The sequence below is a fragment of the Oxyura jamaicensis genome, chromosome 3 (assembly GCF_011077185.1).
Source record: "Oxyura jamaicensis isolate SHBP4307 breed ruddy duck chromosome 3, BPBGC_Ojam_1.0, whole genome shotgun sequence".
Lineage (NCBI taxonomy): Eukaryota > Metazoa > Chordata > Aves > Anseriformes > Anatidae > Oxyura > Oxyura jamaicensis.
This window is the reverse complement of record NC_048895.1, coordinates 57,411,657-57,435,905: the sequence shown is the minus strand read 5'-3', so window position 1 is coordinate 57,435,905 and position 24,249 is coordinate 57,411,657. Positions and strand designations below refer to the sequence as shown.

General features: G+C 41.1%; 1 protein-coding gene across 2 annotated transcripts; it reads left to right on the top strand.

The window, feature by feature from the left end:
- Positions 1–17,940: 17,940 nt before the first annotated feature.
- On the top strand, positions 17,941–21,925 carry ABRACL (ABRA C-terminal like). Of its 2 annotated transcripts, none has more exons than XM_035322842.1 (3): positions 17,941–18,076; positions 20,157–20,223; positions 21,370–21,925. In XM_035322842.1, exons 2-3 carry the CDS (start codon positions 20,163–20,165, stop codon positions 21,552–21,554), a joined length of 246 nt encoding a protein of 81 aa, XP_035178733.1. In that variant the 5' UTR covers positions 17,941–18,076; positions 20,157–20,162; the 3' UTR covers positions 21,555–21,925. The 2 variants fall into 2 exon arrangements, with proteins under 2 accessions (XP_035178733.1, XP_035178732.1); XM_035322841.1 differs by lacking the exon at positions 17,941–18,076 and adding an exon at positions 19,275–19,421.
- Positions 21,926–24,249: the final 2,324 nt, after the last annotated feature.

Here is a 24,249-nt window from a genome sequence, read left to right as displayed (position 1 = left end):
CCCGCACCTTCCCCCCGCCAACCGCCCCCCGGCCCGCCCACACGGAGGCGCGCCTGCGCGCCCCCCCTCCCCGCGCCTGCGCCCGGCTAGAGGGGCGGGGCTGGGGGCGTGGGCGGGGCTTCGAGGCACCGCCCCGCTTCCCCGAGGCCCGGATGCGGGGCCCGGTGCCGCAGCGCCCCCCGGCGGGCGGGAGGCGGGAGGCGGGCGGGGAGGGGAAGGAGGCGGCGCCATTTTTTTCCTTTCCACAGTGCTCCCGCTGGCTGGTGCCGTTCCCTTCCGCGCCGCGTCCTTCCTCCCTGTCAACCGAACGTGGTTTTGTTGCCAACTTAAACCACAGACTCATCTTCCGCGCGGTTTAAAATACGCAGTACATCCTCCTGTTACAAACTAAAACTTCTGATACATTACCTTCATTAAAATAATAAAGGATCTTCCCCAAAATGCATCGTAATCAAGCTTTTGCAACCCCAAATGAAACTAATGTTGAAACTACACAGATTCTTCACATTTCAGATTCTCCACATTTCCCACGTACTTAAAATTCTTCAATATAGGCTACCCTGAAAACATAATTAACTTTTTGATATTATATCTGGTTATTATGATTTTTTAGGCTCAGATAAGGCCAGCTTAGCATCGTAGGTCACTTAATTGGAGCTACTTTGACATCAGAACCTCTTTAGTGCAACAAACGTAACCTTTCTTCCACTGCCTAATTGCACACTGCAATCCCATTGGCTTTACAGAGACGTTTCTAGAAGATTTTTAAAGTAGTTATTAGTAGACAATTGGGTTCCAAGTGCCTTTGCTTCTTACAAGTTCGGTGATTGTGTGCTAGCGTGGGCACTGGCATTGAGATATTACTATATGTGGATGTATGGCCATAAACTTCATCATAAGCTAGGGTAAGGACGCTGGAATAGTTGTATTTGTCAAAATAATTTTGCAGGAGTTTTATGGCTAAAAATAATCTGAACACCTTCTTACTTTAATTGAGTTGCTATTTTACCGTTTGCAATTTTTGCAATGGGAACGCTCTTTTGACATTAATGGTGGTTACCTGGCTGCAACAGCACGTGCAAGACACGAAGAATAACAGAGGGAGGAGATTCCCTCGAGTGCACTATTCCTACAGCTCTAAATCCAGACAATGCTGAAATAAGTTTAATAAATGTATATTTCACTAAAACCATGATATGTCATGTCAAGGTGTAGGGGGGAATATACTGGGCTTTCACTGTGTATAGCACCACTCTAAAGCTGTTTATGTAGCTATTTTGGAGAATGGGTTGCTGGATCTCACTTCCAGTTCTCATACCGTAACCTTTGTGCTAGTTCAAAGACTTATCAGAAAGAATAAGAATGAAATGACATGTAGCAAAATAATGTCTAATTCCCGAGGAAGCATTGTTGCCTCAGAGTCCCAGTACAGTGTTTCTGTGTTGGGCTGGAAAATCTCCTTTCCCCCAGACTGGATGCTTGCTCATCTCCAGTCCAAGGGGCGTTTTGCTGTTCAGAACATTAACTGTTCCCATCAGGTCACAGTCAGCATCTACTGTTATTAAAAATATAATAATAATTTCAGTGAATTCTCAATGAGGATTTCTGTCCTGCTTTGTTTGGCTGGACAGTATGCATTTTGCTACAGGATGGGCTGAGGAAAATACTATTAATGCATATTTGTGAGTTAGATTAATTTCTCCATATTTGTACTTTTCAGTGCAACCATCCTAAACAACGAGACCATATGTCTATTATTAGTTCCCTTGGTTTGGGAAGATCTGTATCACAGCATTTCCCAGTGCTCATATTAGATATGCAAAGAAGGAGGTTTATGGAAAAAATATATAATCAGTAATACTTTCATTTTTGATATAGTAAATTCAGTCTATTATACATGAAAAACTTGATTAGCTGCCTTGAATTATGATTTAAAGATAGCAAGAGGAGGAACTCTCTTGGCTTTTAAAGTATTGTACCTTTAATTCTGTCTATTTAATATACCTTCATATAATTCAGAGTTCTGATCAGCTAAGAGTTAAGTCATTCTCCACCCGGTACCTAATTTTACCGTATTTTATTTTCTGTGAATCAGCTATTAAATGACATATAGGTACTGATGCAATCATCTTTTTAAGGGATCAAAGTCAGAGAAAATCATCATCATCATAGGAAGGTCAAGTCTAATGATCCAATTAATGGAATGAAGTGCAAAGTTATTTTGCTGTCCATCACAACTCTTATAATCAGAGCTAAATTATATACATCAATGAGACATTTTTTTTTAGAAAAAGAATACTTTACATCTTGATATGTGACCAGAAATATATGTGTCCATTGCTACTAAAAAGAATGTAAAAGAAAACATGTAAAAGTAATATTTTACTCATTTAAGGGAAGTGCCAGTTAAAACATTGTTCACGTTTCCGTATATTTTATCAGCTGCAAAATTAGTACTGGTTTCTAGAAACTACACATGTTGAGACTCATTTGTAAAAATAAACATAAACATACACATAATCAGGGTCTAGTCTTCGCCAGGTACAGTGGGAATGCAATGTCTAGGATCTACCTGGTTTTGATGCCTCTGATCTCTGAGTTCTGATGACAGCGAATCAGGACTGCACTCGTGCACTACCCTTGCTTGCAGGAAAGTACGTTATATGCTCAGATACTATGTTTTTAAATTAAAACAACTTTAAATAACTTCCAACCTTTTAAAATATGTATTGGGGTTCACTTTCCATCTCGCACCTGGTTCCCCAAGTTTATTAAAATGACCCTGAGGTTATTTGTCATTCTAAATTCTTTCACATACATAATGCTGTGGAGCAGGTTTTACAATCTCTGTCAATATACTCCTTTACTTACAGCTCATCAGGAGCTACCGAAACTTGTTCTATCCTGATCCTTCAGTGAAAAGATGAGTAGATTAAGGCTAGAAATGAATGTGAGGTGTTTAAAAATACCTTCTGCCTCTGACTTCAGAGTTGTTTTTGTTGTTACTCTCTACTTGTTTCAAAAAGAAGGAGCTTTTGGTCGTGGCATATTTTATTTCCAGACAGAAGAATATTTTCAGAATGGCGTTAACATTTATAAGTGGAAGAAGCCCTGTTCTGCTTTTCTAAAAGCCTTATTTTTTCCTTTGGCTAGAAGCTACATTTTAATGCAAAATTTGTCACTTTACAGGTATCTGTACCTACACTTTTGTACATTTCTGGAGGTATGTTACAGTTTGTAACATCTTTCCATCCTTGATGGAAATGCAGTCCTTCTGTTTGTACAATTTCAAAACAATGTCGCTTTATGTTAAGGTTACACCTGCCACTTATTTTACTTCCTATGAAATAGCATCCATATAAGAGCACTACCCTCTTTTCTACCAGTCCTGCTGTGGTTGTTTCTCCATCCAAAGGGTGTTCCACATGTGAGACTATGAAATTTTCACTGGTGGATGAAAAAAATCTTTCCATACAGAGAGCTATGTAGCAGCCAGTCCCAACACGGGGGTGTTGTTTTTTCCTTCCGTACAAGGCGAGTGTCTTTGCAAGGAGTGTTCAGCAAGCAAAGAGGATCTGGAGCAATTTTGTTACTCACCACAAAGTGGTCATTCTGGTCCCTCCTGCGCCTCTGTGCAGGCACATCCCGTAAGGGCAAATAATAGCTTTTTCTCAGCAGCCTCTCCAGGGTGTTGTGTCACCAGTGAAATATGCACGGGATCCTGGCTGGAGACATCGACTATCTGTGGAGTATTTCATAGTATTTCTTTGTGTAAATTTCCACAATGGGGGATGAGTAATACCTTTTCTTTATCATTTGCCATTGCATCTGCTCATTTTTCCCTGCTCTCTCCAGTAAGCTTTTAATTTGTATAAATCTATAATAGCCCCTATAAAAGTTTCACGTATTTCAGAAGTTAACCCCTTTTCTCCTTCATCCGAATATGTCAAGTGATTGAAATGAGTAAGCAGTCAAATGAAAGCCTCCAGAAGAAAACTTATTTGATAAACAAACAAACAAACAAACAAAAACTTGACGTGGAAGATACTGGAAAACTGAAGCCTTTGCTTCTTTATGATTTGGGCAGGTTTCTATCTGAGATTTCATTCCTGCACCTCAAAAGCTGGGGGGCACTTACCCTCACCCCAGCACAGCTGTGTGTTTCATCACTTCCAGAGAGGAATTCTGACAGAGAATGAGTGAAGGGAGAAGGTCTTTTCATATTTACCTCGACCTCAGAAGCCTGAACAGCTGGTCAAATCCCACCTCTCTTTAGATTTTAAAACTATCATTGTTTCTTCCAAAGGAGAGGATGTCTTCTGCTCGCATTAAACTATCAAATAAGTTTATTGTTAGAGAAATTAAAACTCCTTTGAAAGCCTCTCAACATTTAACTCAAAATCCATCTGGTCTTGTTGCTGCATTTATTTACAGATTATTCATGCCAGTGTCTACATCCTCTTTTATAAATGCAGCCTCAATTTATAATTCAGTAGCATCAGGAGGAGTAAGACACTTTATTTTTTCTTTGCACTTTATGATATTATCTAACATACATAATTCTGCATAAAATTCTTTATAGATTGATAAAATGAAGTTCGACAAGGTTTTCATCAAAATTACTTTTACTTTCATACATTTGGGTTACTTTTGTTGTTCCTCAGTGTCTTTCTTTGTATTGAAGTCCCCCTAGCTGGGGCTTACATTACTGAAGCCCCAGCTGCTCTGAATGCATTCTTATACCCCCTTCACTATCTTATTTTCTTGGCTCTTGGCTCTCTCTCGGTTCTTAAGCAGTTCCCATTGTTCTCCTACTTTTTTTTCTCTTTCCTCTTCCTCCCTGAATGTGGAAATGCACTCCAACTTGCTGATGGAAGAGGATGTTATCCCTCCCTACCTTAAGAAATTACCTCCATCAGGGAGGATTGATAATGGCTATTTCAGGAAACTTCTGGCACATTGCTGAATTTCTCAGAAATTGGTTAGTAGGTCGGAAGAAGTGCTGAAAGCTAGATTTCGCCTCTTTATTTGTTTCCCGTATTACATATATATACCCCTCTTTCCTTTTCCTACTCTCTGCTTTAGCTGTAAGCATAACTGTAATGTAATGCTCCTTTCCCATTTCACTTATGTTTCTGTTTCCATCTTACTGTTTTTCTTCTTTAACCATTTTCAGTTAAAATCAGTTACTCAGTGGTGATAGTTTCCTCCTTTCTCCTTTCCTTCTGCATTTTATTTCCTCCCACTAGCAACACAATCTTCCAAAATGCTAATGGTCTTGGGATTTGTACTCCAACTCATCTTTTCCTTGTACCTTCTCTCTTCTGGATTCACCAGCTTGTTATTTCACAGTGGGATTCTGCCTCTTGGTCAAAACTTGACTCAGCCTGTTCTTTGAGCTGTTTTCCATTAATATCAGTTTTACAAGGATTCTAAGCCCTTCCTTTTTCTCCATAGTGATATGGGTTGCTCTTGATATGTTAAGATAAATAAAAAATGAACCTCCTGCTAAGTCTTACATTTGCTTATGATAGCAATGAGCTAGTCTATGCCTTTTTACTGAAGCCCTCTAGATCAAAAATGCCTCGACCTGCTTTTAAATCCACTTCTTTTGTTAAAAACAACACAGATATTAATGATTTTTGCCTGTTCTTTGGGTGGCGTATAGAAGGAACATTAAGAATTGTGTGTGCTTCATCTGATTCTAATAATTAAAGGTCTCTCTCCATTGCTTTCCTTTCATATATTTCACAGACTCATTTCTTCACACAGCAAAGTATACAGAACATACACAGAACTGAAACTTCTCTTTGCATTGAATTACTCAAGATGTCAGAGAAGAAAAATGAAGTTTTCCTTTCTAAATAATTCCTACAGCAAAGCTCTTGCCATCATAACTTCCTGCTAAACCTGACTCAGTTAGCAAATGCTAATGACAATCCTGTATGTAATGTGAAATCAAGAAATGTTCTTTGAACTGAACCTATTATTTGATCAGAGTGGATATACACTTAATTATCACACATTTGAATGCTTTTAAAGAAATTGCATTTCTTTATTTTTGAAACATCGTGTTCTGTTCCAGTCATTTTCGAAGGACTATATTTGGTAGAACGGGTGCTAAATCTACACAGTGCTAAGTCTGTCTGAATCAAAAAGGAATTATTGCCAAGTACTTCATTTCTGCATGCGCCTCCTAGGAAAAGGTTCAAATCGTACAGTTCTTGCAATTAATCATAGAAGGAGCATATTAGGAACCGACAGGATAGAAGGGATATAGATATATAAATACAGAAAAACATTGGCATCTTTTGCTATCCTCACATTTTTCATATAACTGCCAAGTTGTGCATGTCTGCATGTGTGCTTCCCACCAAGGTCCATTGACAGGATTTGTGTCTGTGACAGAGGAGGGAGCCTGCCAAGAGCACATGGATGCGTCTCCCTCTTCTGGAAGGTGAATTAAGAGGTGAAGAAAAGCAGCTCCTTGCATCATCCCTCTTCCAAAGTGCCTTTTCTTTCATGCTAAGGGCAGTTTGGCTGTTTTACAGAGGAAACAATTTAATTTGGAAGGGATTAGAATGTGTTGTCGCCTCTCTGATTTTTCAATCAGAGGGCTGTGTCCCAAGCTGGTGTCTCTTCTGTGCTCCACAGCAGATCAGGCAACTGTGGTGCTACAAGGCAAGGCTGATTCTTTATAGGAATCCAAGCACTGCTGTTGTCTGGCTGAGATGGTAATCTAGAACACGTTAACTTGAACAGGTGCTATGAAGTAGCATCTTCTTCTTCCCCTCCCAATACGCAGGGAGATATACTAGCTCTTCCTGGCCAGCTCTGGAAAATGTCTGTATACTGCTTGTTTTTCTAGACCTCTTAAAAATGCCTGAGATACTAAGAAAGGCAAAGCTGAGGCACGATCACTGCACTTATTTTGCGGAGCATCTTGTACAGACAGAAGGACTAGCACTGGACAGCATGCAGGGGCTGTGGGGAGCTGTGAGCTCATGCTTGCTTTCACAGGTCTCCAGCTACAGCTCCTAGCTGGGCAAGAGCAGGAAACTCTTCTACCATTTCCCAGCTCATTCCAACAAGAACTATTGTGACCCTGGCCAAACAGCCCAGGATGAGGGCAGCCAACAGTGGGCCAAATGTACATCATAACTCAGACCTTTCCCCTCTTTATATTTGATCGTTGTACTCCAGCCACTCAAACAACCGAAGAATCAGAAAAAATACTGGGGAAAAAAAAAGAAAAAGAAAAAAAGGCAAAGTAGTTCTTAAGGGGCAGGATTTATATTTATACATTTTCATCTTACTCTCTTGGAAGAGAAAAAACTCATTTTGAATGAGTTGTAATTTGAAAAGCTACAATATTTGATATGAAAGCAAAACAGAGGCAGCAGCTACCTTTGACATATAGCCTTTTTATCAAACAGAGACTCTTCTGATATTGTCTGTGTTGTACAAGAGCCATTTATATATTATTAAATATCCGAATAACCTAAATGGATATGATGCACTCTAAGTGGCAGAGCCCTGCTTTTTCAAATTAGGCATAGTAAAAAAGGAGACAGGAAACTGTAATAACAATAGGTCTGGTCCCACTTTCCTCTTCTCTTTATATAGGGATGTTGAAGGAAGTGAAATGGTTCTGTTTCCTCACATCTGACCTGTGAGAAAAATAGCTTTTGCGGTTAGTTTTTAGCTTGGGAACGCGTACAAACTGTATTTCCCAGTAATGAAATAAAGGATGTGTATTCCTCAGAAAGTAAGTGAATGAAAAAGAGTCTATACTTCTGGTGAGGTACTAGACTAACCACCTTCTGCTTGCCTTCCTCTGTGATGGAAACACTCTGCTATAGCAACTAATTAACAGACATACCAAGTCTTTATTGATGACTATTTGCTATTTTGAGAAGCTGTTAATGCTGAGGATAATTTTTGTATTTGCTTTAGGAATCTTTGGGTAAACAAGAGGATGGGGTCAACAATACAGCCTTGGTACTTCAGTTATTGCATTCTGAGTTACATGTCTCTTAACCTACAGCTCTGACCAAAGAACTGGTTTTTGTTCCATGTGCCTTTAGCTATCAAAAAGTAAGAAAACAGCTCTAAGCTGTTTACTGAAACGCTCTCCATATTGGTGCTCTTCAATAGGTGAGGTCCTTATCTTTCTTCTCACTATGTCTAGTGACATAACTACATATTTAGAGAGACAGATAACTAACTTAAAATAGACATTTTACTTTCAGGTAGCTAGTCTGGTGAGATGGCTACTAATGTAGGTTGTGCACACGTAATGCAATTTAAAAGCCTGATCGAAAACTAGGGATGTTTCAATTCCTACCCAAAATCTTAGACACTGCACTTTACCCAATGATTTCTTAAACATCAGTTAACTTTTCAGGGAGGATGTTAATTGTAGGCACTGTGTTCTCCATGCAGTACACCGCTTTGCTAGCATCTACAGGTAAAAAGTTCTCAATGGCTGATGTACATCCTAGTGCAATTTCTTCTGAAAGGTGCACTGAGGAAATGCCAGCTGAGGTCCAAGGAATCTTCTAAAAGATTAGAGCATGAAGGGCCACAACCCACCTGTTTAAGGAAAAGAGGTTAGGCTCTCGCTACATTTTTCCATCCACTCTCTTTTCTCCTTTTCTTCCATCGTCAAATAAAATAGTAATTCAGTATGGAACTGAAAGAGGGAAAGTTGTACTCTTTGGCTTTGCATGCCTCCCTATTTCTACATAGAATTGATCCACTGATTGACATAATGATCAGTTGACTCTGTTTTAGAGACTCTTTCTCCGTTTTTCTTCCATCCATAGGATGTCTGTGCACTGTCTTCTTAAGGCTCCAGTTATGTAACTGTGCAAAATAACTGAAAACAAGCCCCTCTTCTGTTTTTTATTTCTGTTTTAAGCACTCACCGCTCCTGAATATGCTCCTAAAGAAGACAGCTGGTATTTCCTTTGTACCTCTTCCCAAATGCTGTACATGTGCCCACATGTACTTTCCTCTCGGGTGGATATGCATACCTCGTCTATGTAGCTAGCATGTTCCTCATCCTACACTGACTTACTTCACTTAATTCATGATGCTCTCACTGTCTAAAGAAAAAATAAAGCCACCTTCCCATTTCTGTTTCATGATATAACCTTAATTGCAGTTATATATGCGTGAGGTGGTTTTTTTTGTGCACAAATACTCACATATGTAGTTTCTAGTATCATCAACAGCCCTCCACCCCCATACTGTTTCTGCCAAAATCGGAGGCCATCAGAAATACACTTTCATGTCATCTGATACTATTTTATAAGGCTCCCTTACATTCAAAATGGAGCTGAACTTTTAAAAAGGAGTGATATGCGGGGGAATACAAGAGAAATATGGGGGAAATGCTTGTCTGTGTGCAACACAGTTTGTCTGTTTTTCTTGACTAAAAATAGGGAAAGTGAGATGCATTTGTCCTCTTCATTTGTGTCCATTGTACATTTGTGTGACAGAGAACAGATATTTGCTTCAAAATATTACATCACAACACCCTGAGAAGCATTTATTGAGAAGCACTTACATACATGAGAAGCACTTGTATACATGTAACAATGATGTAGGGTATCTATGAGCCAAACAAGAATGTAGTTACACTTAATTTTCTTAACTATGTTTTAAAATCTAATCTTCTCCAATGCATTGGAAAAATGCTTGGAAAAAAATTCCTCAAGGGAAAAAAAATGGTAAGATTTATCCCAGAATTTTTGGATTCACAATTACAAATAATGCAGCAGATGAATAATTCATGCAAGATTATAAATCGTAGATGCAGGAGAAAACTGACGCATCAGTTTGTAATCAACCTGTATGGTATGTCCAACAGTGTAAATTACTTTGGTATTGTCATAGTACTTCCAGAGTAGATACTTGTCTACCCTTTGAAATCAGCACACAGTTTGACCTCCTGCACCTTGACAGAAATTCCTCCTAGAATATGAGGTCCATAGGTGAGACCGTCACCGCTGCTCTGTGGGAAGCTGCATTTGGAGTCTGACCAGAGCTCTGTGTTGTAGTTTCAAACAGCATCAGATGACTGAGGATCAAAAAACTTGCAGCTGCAGTGACAATGAAATTAATAAAGTTTGAACAGTTAAGAACTTGAAACTATTTGAATTTCAGAGCTGGTATTGCATCTTAAAACCAGAAAACTGCATTTTAAGAGCACACTTCTCCATAAGCAGGAACCAATAAAGTGCTCCTTGACTTTGACTTTAAGTCAAGTGTACTTGACTTCAAAATACAGGGTAAATACAGTGTAATTGCAAAGATTATTGGAGTTAAATGATCCGGTATCTTACACCTTAAGCAAGTTTTTTGAGATGAAAAACTTGAATGTGGAATAACAAAGTTATAGGTTTTATTCCTAAAAATAATGCATGTAAAAATGCATGTAAAACTGGATCATTGCATTAAATGATTATTAACTGTCCTTAGTCCACTGTCAGAGAACGTTTGTTTGTTTGTTTGTTTGTTTCTGGTTGGTTGGTTGGTTTTCCTAGCTATGAACTGTGAACCATGCTTCCATGACCAGTAGGATGTCTTAACATTCCACTAAAAAAATGAACGTAGCACGTTTTGCATTGACAACATTTCATATGCTAAATGAATGTTTTCTGACAAATGTCAATTCACAGCACTATTTCAGTAAGATTTCCTTCAGGAGAAGATTTGATGTCCTTCTGTCATGAGTCATTATAAATGCCTGAGCTTTAGGAAGGAAATTTATAGGAAACTAATAAATAGAGATATTATACCTAGAGCTGTATTTGAAGGGGATGTGAATAGTAATTCTATATTAATGTAGCTGTCATCTCTGCTACCATTAGTTGACAACCTTATGTAAAGCCAGTTTTGTTGGTTTTCTGAAAAAGTCCCCCAAATGTCAGTATGTGTATGTGTATGTGTAGAGGAAAGGAGAGGGGTTTTTTGTTTGTTCTGTTTTGTTTTTATGTGATGCATACTAAACAGGAGTACAGAGGGACTAGATGATTCATCTGTTACCATTCTATGTGGAAATTAAGAGATGTACTGCTGTTTCCTTGCTACAAGAGATATTTTGATAAAACAAATCTGAGAAAGTAATTAGTCTTCATGTTCCTCTCTCTCTCAAGTATTCATTTGTTACAGCAAAGAACACCATAAAACAGATGAAATACAAACAGCTTTTTATATAGTTTTTCTCTTTGTAAACTGTCTCCAAACACTTTTTGGTACTCCTGAGAAAACACATTACTGCACATCCTCTTTGCTTCACAGCCTCCTATACAGAAAAGCATCACCCAAGCTCAACATGTATCCTGCACTAACTCTGACCTTGTGCATGTTTACAGAGGTTTTGAGTTTGGTCTTAAGGTTCTCAAGTAATTACTATCAGACATATGATTAAGGTCATCCCGTACTTTTTGTGACAGTTAGCGTTATGAGTGCAGTCTTTTAGGCTGTACTGATGTAGCATATTTCTGTCATTACGCAGAGGTTTACTCTCGGGTTAGCTGTAGGGCAAGTCATTGCAGTCATTTACATCAAGAATTTTAAGTACTCCTCCTCTTTTCTGCTCAGCTGTAGTAAAGATTAACATGCTTAATCTAGGGAGAAGAGGCATTGCATTGTTTGAGGCATCTGGTGGATAACAAGGAGGGGATGATGCCCTGAGGCCATTTCTGAAATAAGGTCTCTATCACAGGCAGACACAGGTGAATAACAGTGTAAGTGAATCACTCCATTTAATTCAGTGGAAGTGCTCATTCAGGTGCCAAGTCTGTCAGCAGTAACTGTGCCTGTATTTATAGTCCGTCTTGTTATGAGGCTGGTCCGTCATGTTTACTTTTACTCTGAAAGAAATGCTTATGTTTTGCTAGGTTACCTTTTCAGCTCACTAAGAGAAAAAAATAGAACATTTTTTTTTTCTTTTGCTTTGGTTTTTGTCCTCATGGGAAAAGCAAAGACAAGAATACATACAATTAGTCTTTTAAAACATGGCTTTACAGGAAAATTAGTGTAAGGTTTTACAAAGCATCATTATGTTCTTTGTTTTGGAAAAAATATTTTCTCCCTTGCAAATGCCATCTTAAGACAGAGAGAATGGCCAAGTAAGACTAATGACTGGACCAAGAATGATGGAGATGCTTTGGGTACAGAGTCGATAAGAGAATACAGTGCTATTTTCCTGGTTGAATGGCTTGTCTCAAACAATATAGTTGTTTTTCTGACTGTCTCTAAAAACAACCATACTCTCTGATTATTGTTTACTCCCCTCAGATTTCTGTGCCAGCACTGAGCTGCTGTGATTTTATATTTCTTGTTGCAACCAGTGACCCTGTCTTGTTCAAGGAAAAGATACTTTATTTTTTCAGTGGTGTTACAAAAGTCCATGGGAATTAGGAATGTAGTCAGTCCTCTGCCACTAGAAATCTTTAAATCATGTGAAGACATATTTTTAAAGACCTATTTTAGCCAGGGCTGAAGTAGCTTTACTACTTCATGTTGAGTCACAACCTTACAGTGGGTTGCAGAGCATGGCACACCCATGTTGAGAAGTGACTCATGGCAGGCCAACTGCATAGATATGTGACGGGACTGGCCTAAGACGCACACTCCTGGTTGAATCACAGCACTGTAGTTTTTGTCCAGATTTGGAGACAGTAAGAAAAATTTCTCGCATCTTGCACCGGTGTGGGTTGCTGGCGTGACAGCAAAGGGATGTGCAGGTACGTGCAACAGGAATTCATGTGTCTACTGAAACAACAAGTCAAACAAAAATCTATTGGAAGAACAAAGTGAGACCTGGGTTACGTAAGAGGGCAGATAAGATGATATCTTCTAGCAGTAAAATCTGCAAATCACAGGGTCAGATCTAATGTTTTCTAGAGAACGTGTTTCTCTCTCAACAGAGACCTCCATGCGCACGTGGTGCATGTGTCTGCCAATTCACAAGCACATTATATAATGCAACAAAAAATCAAGAGAACAATATTGTACAAAGCAAGAACTACATAGTTTATCTATTATAAAGATAGTTATTTAGTTAAAATATGCTGGAAAACTGACAATATGCCCATTACCTAGCAAATGACCTTGTAGCTCTTCTACACACCTTTTTCAGGCTGAGCCTGTGCTGCCTGTCGCAGGAGTAACCTGTTAAACAGCATGTTTACAACATGTTTACTGCAAACACTAAACACTTTTGCAAAACTAATTTCTCATGGGATAAGAAGACAGGCTGCATTCACGATCAGTAACTACCTCAGAGGTGGGAGGAGACAAACATAGAGCTGGTGGCCTACTTTGCTGGGGGAGAAAGTACTTTTAGCAGGATCTCTGCTTGAATCTGTGTTGTTCAAAGGTGTCATTGATGACAGTTAAAAACGTGACAATATGTGTGTGATCCCATTTCAAATCACACAGTAAAACAACCAGCCAATGGTTGTTTTATTGAAAAACACTAAGTAATATGCGGGGGTGGAGGGAATAACCCCAATTATCTGTAACAGAACAATTAATTGCTACCACTTTGGAAATAGTTTTTGAAATCACTGTGGATAGTGCTCAGCAGTTTTCAGAAAGGCAAGTAAGATGTTGGTAATTGTTAGAACTGAAAACAAAATAGAAAGCATCATTATCCCATTGCATATGCTTTACCCACACACTGAATAATGCTAACAATTCTAGTAATTCAATCTCAGAAAAGAACAAGGATCTCAGAAAAGAACAAGGAATGATGTGTAAAATTATAAAGAACAACAAGGATCACCAACATGGGAAGGCATTCAGCTTTCAAGAAATTAAAATTAAGATTCTCCAGCTTGAAAATAGGATGTGCAGTGGGACAGCTATCATGAACACGATGGAGAAAGGTGAAGATGAAATAATTCATTGCTTACAACATAGGAAATTGAAGCACTTACTGAGTTCTCAGGAAGGAACATAAAAATAAGCAAGAAGAACTACTTTTTCACGTAGTTCCATAAATCAATTAAGCAATGATTGTCATAGGATGACATGAAATGAAAGTTTAAGTTTATGGAATTAGTCAAATTCACAGGCAAATATCCACCTCTGGCTTTGAAATGTGATGATTAGGGTATAACCTTTAGCTCAGGAAATCCCTAACCTAATCCAGTAAGTGCCAGGAGCCTGGAGGGAAACCAGAGGATCAACCGATAGATTTCATTTACTGTATTCTTTTGCCAAATGCCTGCACTTGGCCGCTGCTGGAGGCAAAACACTGGGTTAAACTGATTGCTTGATCAGATCAGTGCATCTGCTTTGGTTTTCTCAAGCTATGCTTTAAATCTTGTGTTGCATAATTCCTGGTTTGGGCTGCCTTGATGTAGAATTGTAAATCTGGGAGGACAGAAACAGTGCAATGAGATGCTAATAAAGGTCAAATTAGAATAGTCTGTTTTAAGGTGGAATCTCATGACTTTTGGAGACCACTCATGGTAAGTACAGAAAGAGGAATTTGAATCATGAATCTGATGATGACCTTAACCAATGATATGAAATATGTATGAGCAGTATCTCCACACCTGCCCTGTGTGCCTGTAAAGGACTATTTTACATATGTTTTGTTTATTTGTTTAAGTATCATTTTGTGGGAACAGAAAAACAGAAAATCACCATCTTCACAATTTTCACATTTCCTGCTCTCTGCTGCTGCCCCTATAAGGACATACTCAGCCCCTTAGTCCTTAGGCTGCCCAGCTCATTTTCATACTTTGGCAGATCACTGTTGCCTTCATTGTCATGATAACAGGTAGTTTTTATTACTGATTTACCTAAAATTATTTTAACATCACATGACAATGAAGGGCCAAAAGAAAAAAATAGTAGCGAAAACACACTATGTTTTGATAGTTTCCTGTTATCTTCCTTAGGGCCAATACTTGGGTACATGACATTGTTTCTTTACAAAAGACAGAATTCAAATTTTTAAAAAAAGGAAAAAAGAAAAAGAAAAAATGTTTACTTCCTCAAAAAAAAAAAAAAAAGGATTAAAAGAAACTAAGGTAAGAAATTACCTTTTTTTTTTTTTGGTCTTTTTCAGATGTGTAGTTCGTATGCTTCTTATAAATCAGGGTCTGTGATTCAAAACAGATTTAGAGAATATTTTCTAACATAGAGTTCATAATAACAATAACAACTTTGGTATGAAATGTCTCCAACTATTGCTCAATCAAACATAAATCATCCATACTAATGATTACCTTCCTCACAACAAAGGCCTACATTATTTGTGCAAATGTAATGCTGTTCTGATGACTAAGGAATCTAAAGTACTTATGTGGTACAACTGAAAACATGTTGTTAAAAATAAAAACATAAAATTAACACTTTTGTTCTATACTACTACATAACTGGAACATTTCCCATACTTGCTGAAGCGCTAATTAGTCTGTTTTAACGGGTTTATCTTAAATTTTCCTTAAAGTTCTGTCCATTTTACTATAGTATTTAATATTGTGTTGGCCAACAAAATGACGATCATAAGAAAAGCAGTATGTACATGTGCCAGGATAAGCATAGTGCTCTTCAGATGCTACATTTTTCTGAAGATTGTCTCATTTCTTTAGATTCAATTCAGACAAACCTAAATCTACTTAATTTCATTATAGACCTGGGAATGTAGCCCTTGACTCGTTTTCTCAGTTATCAGGGTTTGTTTGTTTGTTTTTTTTGGAAAGAGCACCCCTTACAGGTGTTAAATATGGTTAATCTGTTTGTGATTATGTATTCTGCAGATATCACCTGCTGAATATTATAGCTCCTTGTGCAGAAAGCAGAACTTTTTTAATAATCAGAAATTGTGGTACACATAAATTATGATTTTTATTATGTAAGTTTAATATTTTAATAAAAACACTGGCATTAAAAAAAATGAAAAAGGAAGGGGTGTGGTCTCTTATACATCCCTGGAGTGATGAAAATGGATCTTTATGGTATCATTTCCACTGTATAAATCAATTCATCTAGCTGCAGGTTCTGCCAAATGAACCCTAGCTGAGCTTCTATGGTGGTTTAAGATGCCTTTAGCAATTCATTCATCCTTGTACAGCACAGTGATGGACCAGACCTACCTGCACAGCTCACAGCCTGAGAGTGTATCTCAGATTTGCCTTTAGAAGATGGTGCATGAAGATGTGAACTGTGGGGACTGGAAGTAGCCTCTTACACCTGCTCTGCTCTGGGGGCAGCCATGCCTGTTGAAATGGTGAGAGAGGCAGCTGGGATGGTAGTGCCTGAAGCTAGTGGGTATTTTCAGAAGAGATTTTGTGTGAGTCATGCCGCTGGCCAGGAGGCTGGTGGTAGTGGTCTCAGTGTTCTGGAAGAGTTTGGGCTGCTCTTGGTTTTAATGCCTGTGTCCCTTGGAGAAGATACATACAGATTACAGATGCAAAGAATGACAACAGCAGTAGCAAATCAAACTGCATTCTGTCTACCGGGTAGAGCACAAGGACATGGAGCTGAATGAACAATCAGATGAAAACGCAACATGACTTAATCAAAGGAAAATTATGTTAACTTTGTTCATTAGTTTTCTTAGAAAAGAGAACTGTTTGGCATAGCGTCACCTGGGGGAAACCAGCTGCGATGTTGAGTATGGTGCAATAACAGAAAGTGACTGAAGGGACACAATGCATCATACCAGGCCCAAAGAGTTGTAAATGGAGTTAAATCCATTCGGAGGCCAGTCACAAGTGGTGTTCCCCAGGGCTCAGTATTGGGTCCAGTTTTGCTTGATATTTTCATCAACAATCTTGATGAGGGGATTGAGTGCACCCTCAGTAATTTGCAGATGAAACCAAATCAGATGGGAGTGTTCATCTGCTTGACAGCAGGAAGGCTCCACAGAGGGACTGGAACAGGCTGGATTGATGGGCCAAGGCCAACTGTGTGCGGCTCAACAAGGCTACGTGCTGAGTCCTGCGCTTGGGTTATAACAACCCAGTGCAGTGGTATGGGCTTGTGGAAGGGTGGCTGGAAAGTTGCCCAGCAGAAAATAACCTGGGGGTGCTGGTTGACAGCTGCCTGAACGTGAGCCAGCTGTGTGTGCAGATGGGCAAGAAAGCCAATGGTACCTTGGCTTGTATCAGAAATAGTGTGGCCAGCAGGACTAGGGAAGCGTTTGTCCCCTTGTTCTCAGCTCTGCTGAGGCAGCACCTCAAGTATTGTGTTCTGATTGGGGCTCCTCACTACAAGAAGGACATTGAGTTGCTCAGGCATGTGTAGAGAAGAGCACAGAAGCTGGTGAAGGGGCTAGAGAACATATGAGGGGTGACTGAGGGAACCAGGGTTAGCCTGGAGAGGGCTGAGGGGAGACCTCATCACTCTCTACAGCTACCTGAAAGGAGGTTGCAGTGAAGGGGCTGTTGGTCGCTTTTGTCAGGTGACAAGTATTGTGAGGACACAGCCTCACGTTGCACCAGGGGACGTTTAGGTTGGACATTAGGAAGAATTTCTTCACAGAGAGGGTGGTCCAACATTGGTGCTGGCTGCCCAGGGAAGTGGTGGAGTCCCCATCCATGTGAAGGTATTTAAGAGATGTGTGGATGTGGCGCTAAGGGATGTGGTTTAATGGTGGATTTGGTGGTGATGGTTGAACTTGATGATCCTAAGGTTCTTTTTCCAACCTAATTAATTGATTCTGTGTTGGGATCAGAGTCGCTGGAGCAGGAGTTACTAACGGGCTGGGAACTGATTTTACATGACCCTCTCACCAACGCCTTTGTCACAGGCGAGACGCGGTGCGCTGACACCAAGCCAGGAGCCACCGCCGTGCCGAGGAGACACCGGGGCCGAGCCACGCAGCCCTAGCGCCGGCTCCTCGCAGGAGGGCGCTGGGGCCCTCGGCCGGGCGCCGCCACCGGGGGCCGCGGGGCGGGGAAGCGGCGAGGCGGGGAGGCCCCGTCCCCTCCGCCAGCCGGGCGGAGCGAGGCACCGCAGCCGCCGCTTTCACCCTGCCCCCGGCGGCGGGCGGCGCCGCGGCCTGCGCCTTCCGGGGGGAGACAGCGGCGGCGGGCGGGAAGCGGGTGAGTAGCGGAGCCTGGCGGCGGCGGAGCGGCTGTGGCCGGCCGGCACCCCACGCCCGTTACCCCGTGCTCCGGGCTGCCCGGCGGCGGGGAGCGGCGAGCGGAGCGCTTCGCCCCGGGGGGGTCCCGCCGCCGGGCTGCGGGCGGGCAGCGAGCGGGCTCGGCCGCCATCTTCTGGGAGCGGGGCGGCTGCGGTGGGCGAGGGCGGCGGGGTGCGGTACGGGGGGCTTCGGGGCCGTGCGAGGTACCCCACGGCTCAGAGAGCTAAAAGTGAAAGGGAAAAAAGTCAGTTTTAAAGATGTCGAAAGGACAGCGTTAAAGAGCTAACGATGCCATCGCGGTGACCAATATGAAACGGGCAGTTTGAGCAGTTAGTAATGACAGTGTCAGCGTTTCGGTGGATGGGTCGTGTTTTCCCTGGTGACTTACAACAACATATTTAGTGCTCAGTGAATGAAAGATAGACGTTTGTAGAATTCATCTCATGCATTTAAAATGCTGAATCCGTGTTGCCAGGCGATTTTAAGGCAGGCTTTGAAGTGGTGGTAGCAGGGCAGCCCGGTGCTGTTGCAATGTTATGTCTTAGTTTACCAACATCCACTTGGGTGTTTGTTCTTAGGGTGGGTTAGGGGCAAAACTAAGGGATGAGGCTGTGTCTGAAACCCCTGCTGGTATTAAGCCTGCTTAATTTTGCATGTAGAAAGATTTTTATTTATTTATTTATTTTAAGTGAGTTTGGGATCTGAAGCTCAGCCTCTGTTAACCTTTTTGTCTCAGACAAATTGGTGAAGGGTCAGGAGGTGGAACTGTGGCACCCCTACCTATCCTAGCTCAAGATAAAAGGAGAGGAGGGGAGCTCTGCTGTTAGGAAGGGTTCGTGATGCATTCAGATGCTAATTTTTAACTCCATTTACTTAACCAGATGTGTGCAGAAATGCTATTTCTTGAACAATAGCGGTGGTCACTATGCTCACAACTCTGAGACTCTTTTGGACAGCGCTGAGCTCCAGGGTCGCTCTCTGTAGGTTTTATTCCAGCCTGTGTGCCAGCACCAGCAAAAAAGCTGCATTTGACACTGCTTTCCCTCTCGGGCACAGTTTCGTGTCCTTACTTCGATGCCCACATTTGCTGAAGGAGTGCTGCATCACGTTGATGCTTCTTTTTATACTGCATCACGAAACAGCTTTTTAGGTGCCTGCGGCTGTTAATTTGGGATGCTTTGTAGCCAAATAGTACCTTGCGTGATGGTAGTCATCGTGACTGCCATCTACCAAGCTGCATATGACTGAAGTGATGGAAGGCATTGATGCACACTGAGGGAACTTTCACAGCCAAGAGGTGCATGAGATAAGTTTTGCTTCTTGGGATCAGTGTGAATGGAGATGAGTGCTGGCTGCCTTAGGACACTTGTGTGGCTTGTCTCTGGTTGGGTTTTGCTCTCGGTAGCAGATGTGGCAGATGCTGTCCTTTCAGGTGCAGCATGCACAGATCTGTTGTAACCAGATGGATGTCTGGGCTGTCCTAGGATGAGTGGAAAGCTGTGGCGAGGTTTAAATGCACACACAAACCAAAGCCATTCACCTACCATTCATCCTATATCCCAGAGGGAAACATAAGGGAAGATGCTCCCTTTTTATTGTGGGTATTGACAGAAAGTTGCAAAGACCCTGAAAACCTGTGATGTTAGCAGGATGCTCTGTCTTTGTGGTTGCCTGAAATAATGATTGGCCTAAGCGCTTTAAAAGCCAAACCAAGGAAAAACACATAAAACCACCTCCTTCCCCCCGCCTCCCCCTGCCCCCCCACCCCATTTTGAGATGAGTTCCATGTGTTTGTGTTTAGAAAGTACCAAAGTGGTAGCTTCCTATCCATTTCTCTACAGATGTGGGGATGTGAAGACTACCCTTTCAAGGCTAAAATCTCAGAAGATCCTCTAATTATGTGCCTCTGGGCTCCTGGGATTTACAAAATATTGTGATACTCCTGATGAACTGAGAACAGGCCAAGATGAACATGTGCAAAGGATTTAGAGGTCTCCTAATAACTTTGCTAAAAAATTATTTTATGTTCTAGACCACAATGAACGTGGAACATGAAATTACCCTCTTAGTTGAGGAAATTCGGCGGCTGGGAACCAGAAGTAAGTACTGTATACCTTTGAACATGCAGATGTAATCATGTTATACCAACCTGTTGTGAACCTGGCAAATTTAGTTAAGCAGGCTCAGATAACCTGAAAATACATATATTCCATACATATATTTATTGTTCGACTGTGTGGTGCTCCCAGTGTCCTATCCTTTAAAGCAGTCCTGTTGTGAAGTTAAACATTTAAGCCTTTGCAGCAGAGAGGAAGCAGACCTGAAATCCTGCCCCCACTAAAATCATCTGCAAAATTACCTTTTTTAGACAAAGATACTTGCTACAGTCTTCAAAGAAATGACACCTTTATCTTTCACCTCCTTCCTTGGTAACTTCTGTATTTTGAAAGTCGTATGCTTCAGTTCTATTCATAACAGTGCTATTTAGAGGGAATTGATCTGTATGCCTAAAACTGTAATCGAGGATTTACAGTCCGAGCCTTCACTTAAACTTCTTTAGAATGTAGATTTTTATATTAAGATTGCTTTTCATTGTTAAAACTCCACTTTCTTTACAAGTATTTGTACAATTTGTGGATGTAGGACCTGCTCACATATTTAAATTCTGATGCGGTTTCATTTAATTGCATTCATTTTTCAAAACCTGATATATATAACTGTTTAGGATTTGCTGCTTAAGAATAACCTAGCTAACCTTTTAAAATTCTTCCTTTGTGTGATAAATTGCTTCACATTATACCTTCTTCAGTGGGAACCTCAATTATTAATAGGTGAACAAAAAAAAAACAAAAAACAAATGTATTTAATCATTTTACGTATTAAAGACAATTTTCCTCCTTATGCTTCAAAGAAGTTTGATCGCCTGCATTGTTCATAGGTTTCAGAAAGACATCAGTCTTTCATAACATAAACATAGCAGATATGTTCTTGATACAAATCTTGGGGTGGGGGGGAAAGGAAAGTCATAACAGGCAGGACCTTTGTCTGCCATTAATCATCAGCATTTGTAGCATGTTTCCCATTATGAAGTCAAACCTCATGGAAGTGAAGTCAGGTTACTGGCAGCTGGGAAATACTATGGGGCTTACCTTCCGCACTCTGACTGCCTATCACTTCTGTTCCCCCTGTCATCTCCTAACTGAAAGAATATCTGCAGGTGTTTCCGTGTTTTGTCTTTGATTTAGATGCTGATGGACAAGTGAGCGTGAAATTTGGTGTGCTCTTTGCTGATGAAAAATGTGCCAACCTCTTCGAAGCCCTAGTGGGAACTCTTAAGGCTGCAAAACGACGAAAGATTGTCACTTATCAAGGGGAACTGCTTTTACAAGGTGTTCATGACAATGTTGATATCATACTACTGCAGGACTGATGCAATATGCATTTCAGTTGTGTGTGAATTGGATTGTTTGAGACAATGACTTGCAACATCCTCTGAATCAGGCTGATCATTCTGTAGTGTTTTGATGTATTTTATATGTCTTTATAGTTGAAAGGAGATTATCCTATTTTGGAAAAACATTCCCTTTTGTAATTCTTCCTAAAACAGTACTGTACATGATTAAGGTAAAAGATGCCAGTTCTTTTTTTTTTTTTTAAAAAAAAAAAATCTCAGGTAATACTCCTAAATGTACTTGATGGCTACTTTCAATATATGAAGAAATAGAACTGGTGTCTTAATGTTTACAAATCTGAATGTGCCATGAAAGTATAAAATAAAAGTACATACTTCAATTTATATAATTCTTGCAGTGGTTGATTCTCTCTTTATTTGCAATCTGAAATGAAGGCAAAATGAATTTCTGTAAGCAACATAGTTAAATTACTGCACAGAAAGCATGCCAGCGAGATAGAATGTTTTTTCTTTGTTACTGCTCCCTACTCCAAAGAATGGGCATTCTTTGACTGAATCACAGCTCTTGCAGTTACTGGGTGGGTGAGTTTCATAGAATCACAGAGTGGTTTGGGCTGGAAGGGACCTGAAAGACCATCTAATTCCAACCCCCCTGACCTGCGCAGGGATTTCACCCACTAGATCAGGTTGCCCAGGGCCTCATCCAACCTGAACACCTCCAAGGTTGGGACATTCACTTTTCTCGGCAACCTGTTCCAGTGCCTCAGCACCCTCTGAGTAAATAACTTCTTCCTCATATCTAATCTAAATCTACCTTGTTTTGTTTTGTTTTAGTTTAAAGCCATTACTTCTTGTCCTATCGTGACACTCCTGGATGAAGAGTCCCTCCCCAGCTTTCTGTACGCACCCTTTAGTTGGTTTGTGATTTGTGCAGTCTTTTACTTGTGTTTTACGAGTGCAAAATGATGGAAAAGTCTTACTTCCAGATGCAGGGAATGCATGCATGAAGATGGATTCTCCACAAAGCCATGTAAGCTCAGATGCTGTCCCTTTCATCTCCGTCTGCTTGGTGCAACAGGAAAACAGCTGAAATCCTGTGTGCAAACAGATCTGGGCTGCCTCTGCCTGTGCTGGCCTCAGCATCTGGAGAACGTGGGGAAACTTGAGCCATCTGGGTACAGGCTGGCTGCGGTCAGAAGCAGCGTGGGCTGCTGGCTCAGCTTGCTGGTGTCAGCGATTCTGTTTGCAGACCCGAGTGCACCAGTGCACGCACCGCTGTGCCCTGCTGCTGGGAAGAACGGGGGCAGAGGCCAGGACCCCTGCATTTGGGAGGAGGTCTGGCAACTCTGCGTTACTGGATAACCACAATTGTTTTTTCCTCTGTGTTTTGTCGAAAGCCTGAGTCATTGTCTGGCTTCACAGGATAGCCTGAGTATGCTGACAAACTGAGTGCTTTGTGATGTTTTGAGAAGTGAGTTTTGGCATGGAGAGTAGCAGCTTGCCCCAACCAGGCTATAGTTCTCTGTTCGTGGCACCTCTTTAAGCACAGAACAGGCCTTGCTCCGTCTTAAAAACTGAGGCAACTGTAGATTCAAGGCTCAGTGCTGGGCTGGAGCTGAGACAGGATTATGAAGACACTTTTATGTCTCATTTTATATTTATCCTCTTAACTGTGCTGGTAAATGTATTCAGTGCATCTGGAAACACTGGGTAGCAAGAGACAGAGAAACTTGGCACTAAAAAAAACCTGGGACAACCAGAGCAGACTGTGACTATGTGCTGCTCAGGGGAGCTGAGACTCATTGTCCTGCTGCTTCTGAAAGCAGACAAAGAACAATGTGAACAAGAGTGCATCTCCAAGAACTAACTGCATTGTGCCATGTGTCCAGTGGCCACAGAAGTGTGTAGGCTTCTTGAGGCACTATGCAAGCACTCATGGCTTCCTTTCTAATTATTTTTTTTTTTCACATAATGGGACCACACCTCTGTGAAGGAAATAATTACCACAGATGACTGCCTGGATACAAGATGTGGTTCCTGGAGTACTTGACACAATAATAGAAAAGCTAAGTATGGGAAAGCCATTACCTATTCTTGTGAGCAACAGGATGATCAGCAGTCCCCTGTGAGGGGTTCGTGACCTTACCAGCTGTGGGTCTGAGGGAGGTTTTGTAGGTTGGCCAGGAGCACCAGTGATTCCAGAATAGCAAGTGTCATCTCCTGACTGCCCTGAGCAGGAAGTCTTTGACAGCAGCGTCAAAGAGTGACCAGTAGAGTGGTTGCCTGCATATGATGATGTTAGGAAATTAAAGAGTGGCTTAACTAATTCAGTTTCCTATCTGTGTAAGATGTGAGAGCGTGGTGGAACCTGTGAGCAAGGTTAGACAAGCTCCAGGCAAATCTAGCTGTTGCAATTTAAGATGTTACTACTGTCTGTCTTCAGCAGGGACCGTTGGAGTAATTGTGGAGTGGAGCGCGTGCAATCACCTCAGCTGTTTCCATGCAAAATCCAGTGACTGAACATAAACGTGCCTTTCAAAGCAGTTTTGGCTAAGCTGTAAATTCGCTGAGGCATGGGTTTGTATAACCTCTGGCAATGGGTAGTAACAGCTTCAGCTGTCCCAGCTATTTCTCATGTGAGCATAGTTGTTTTTTGCTGAGAACTTGAGCAAATGAAGGGGCGAGATATACGCAATAATATCTTTCTTAAGCC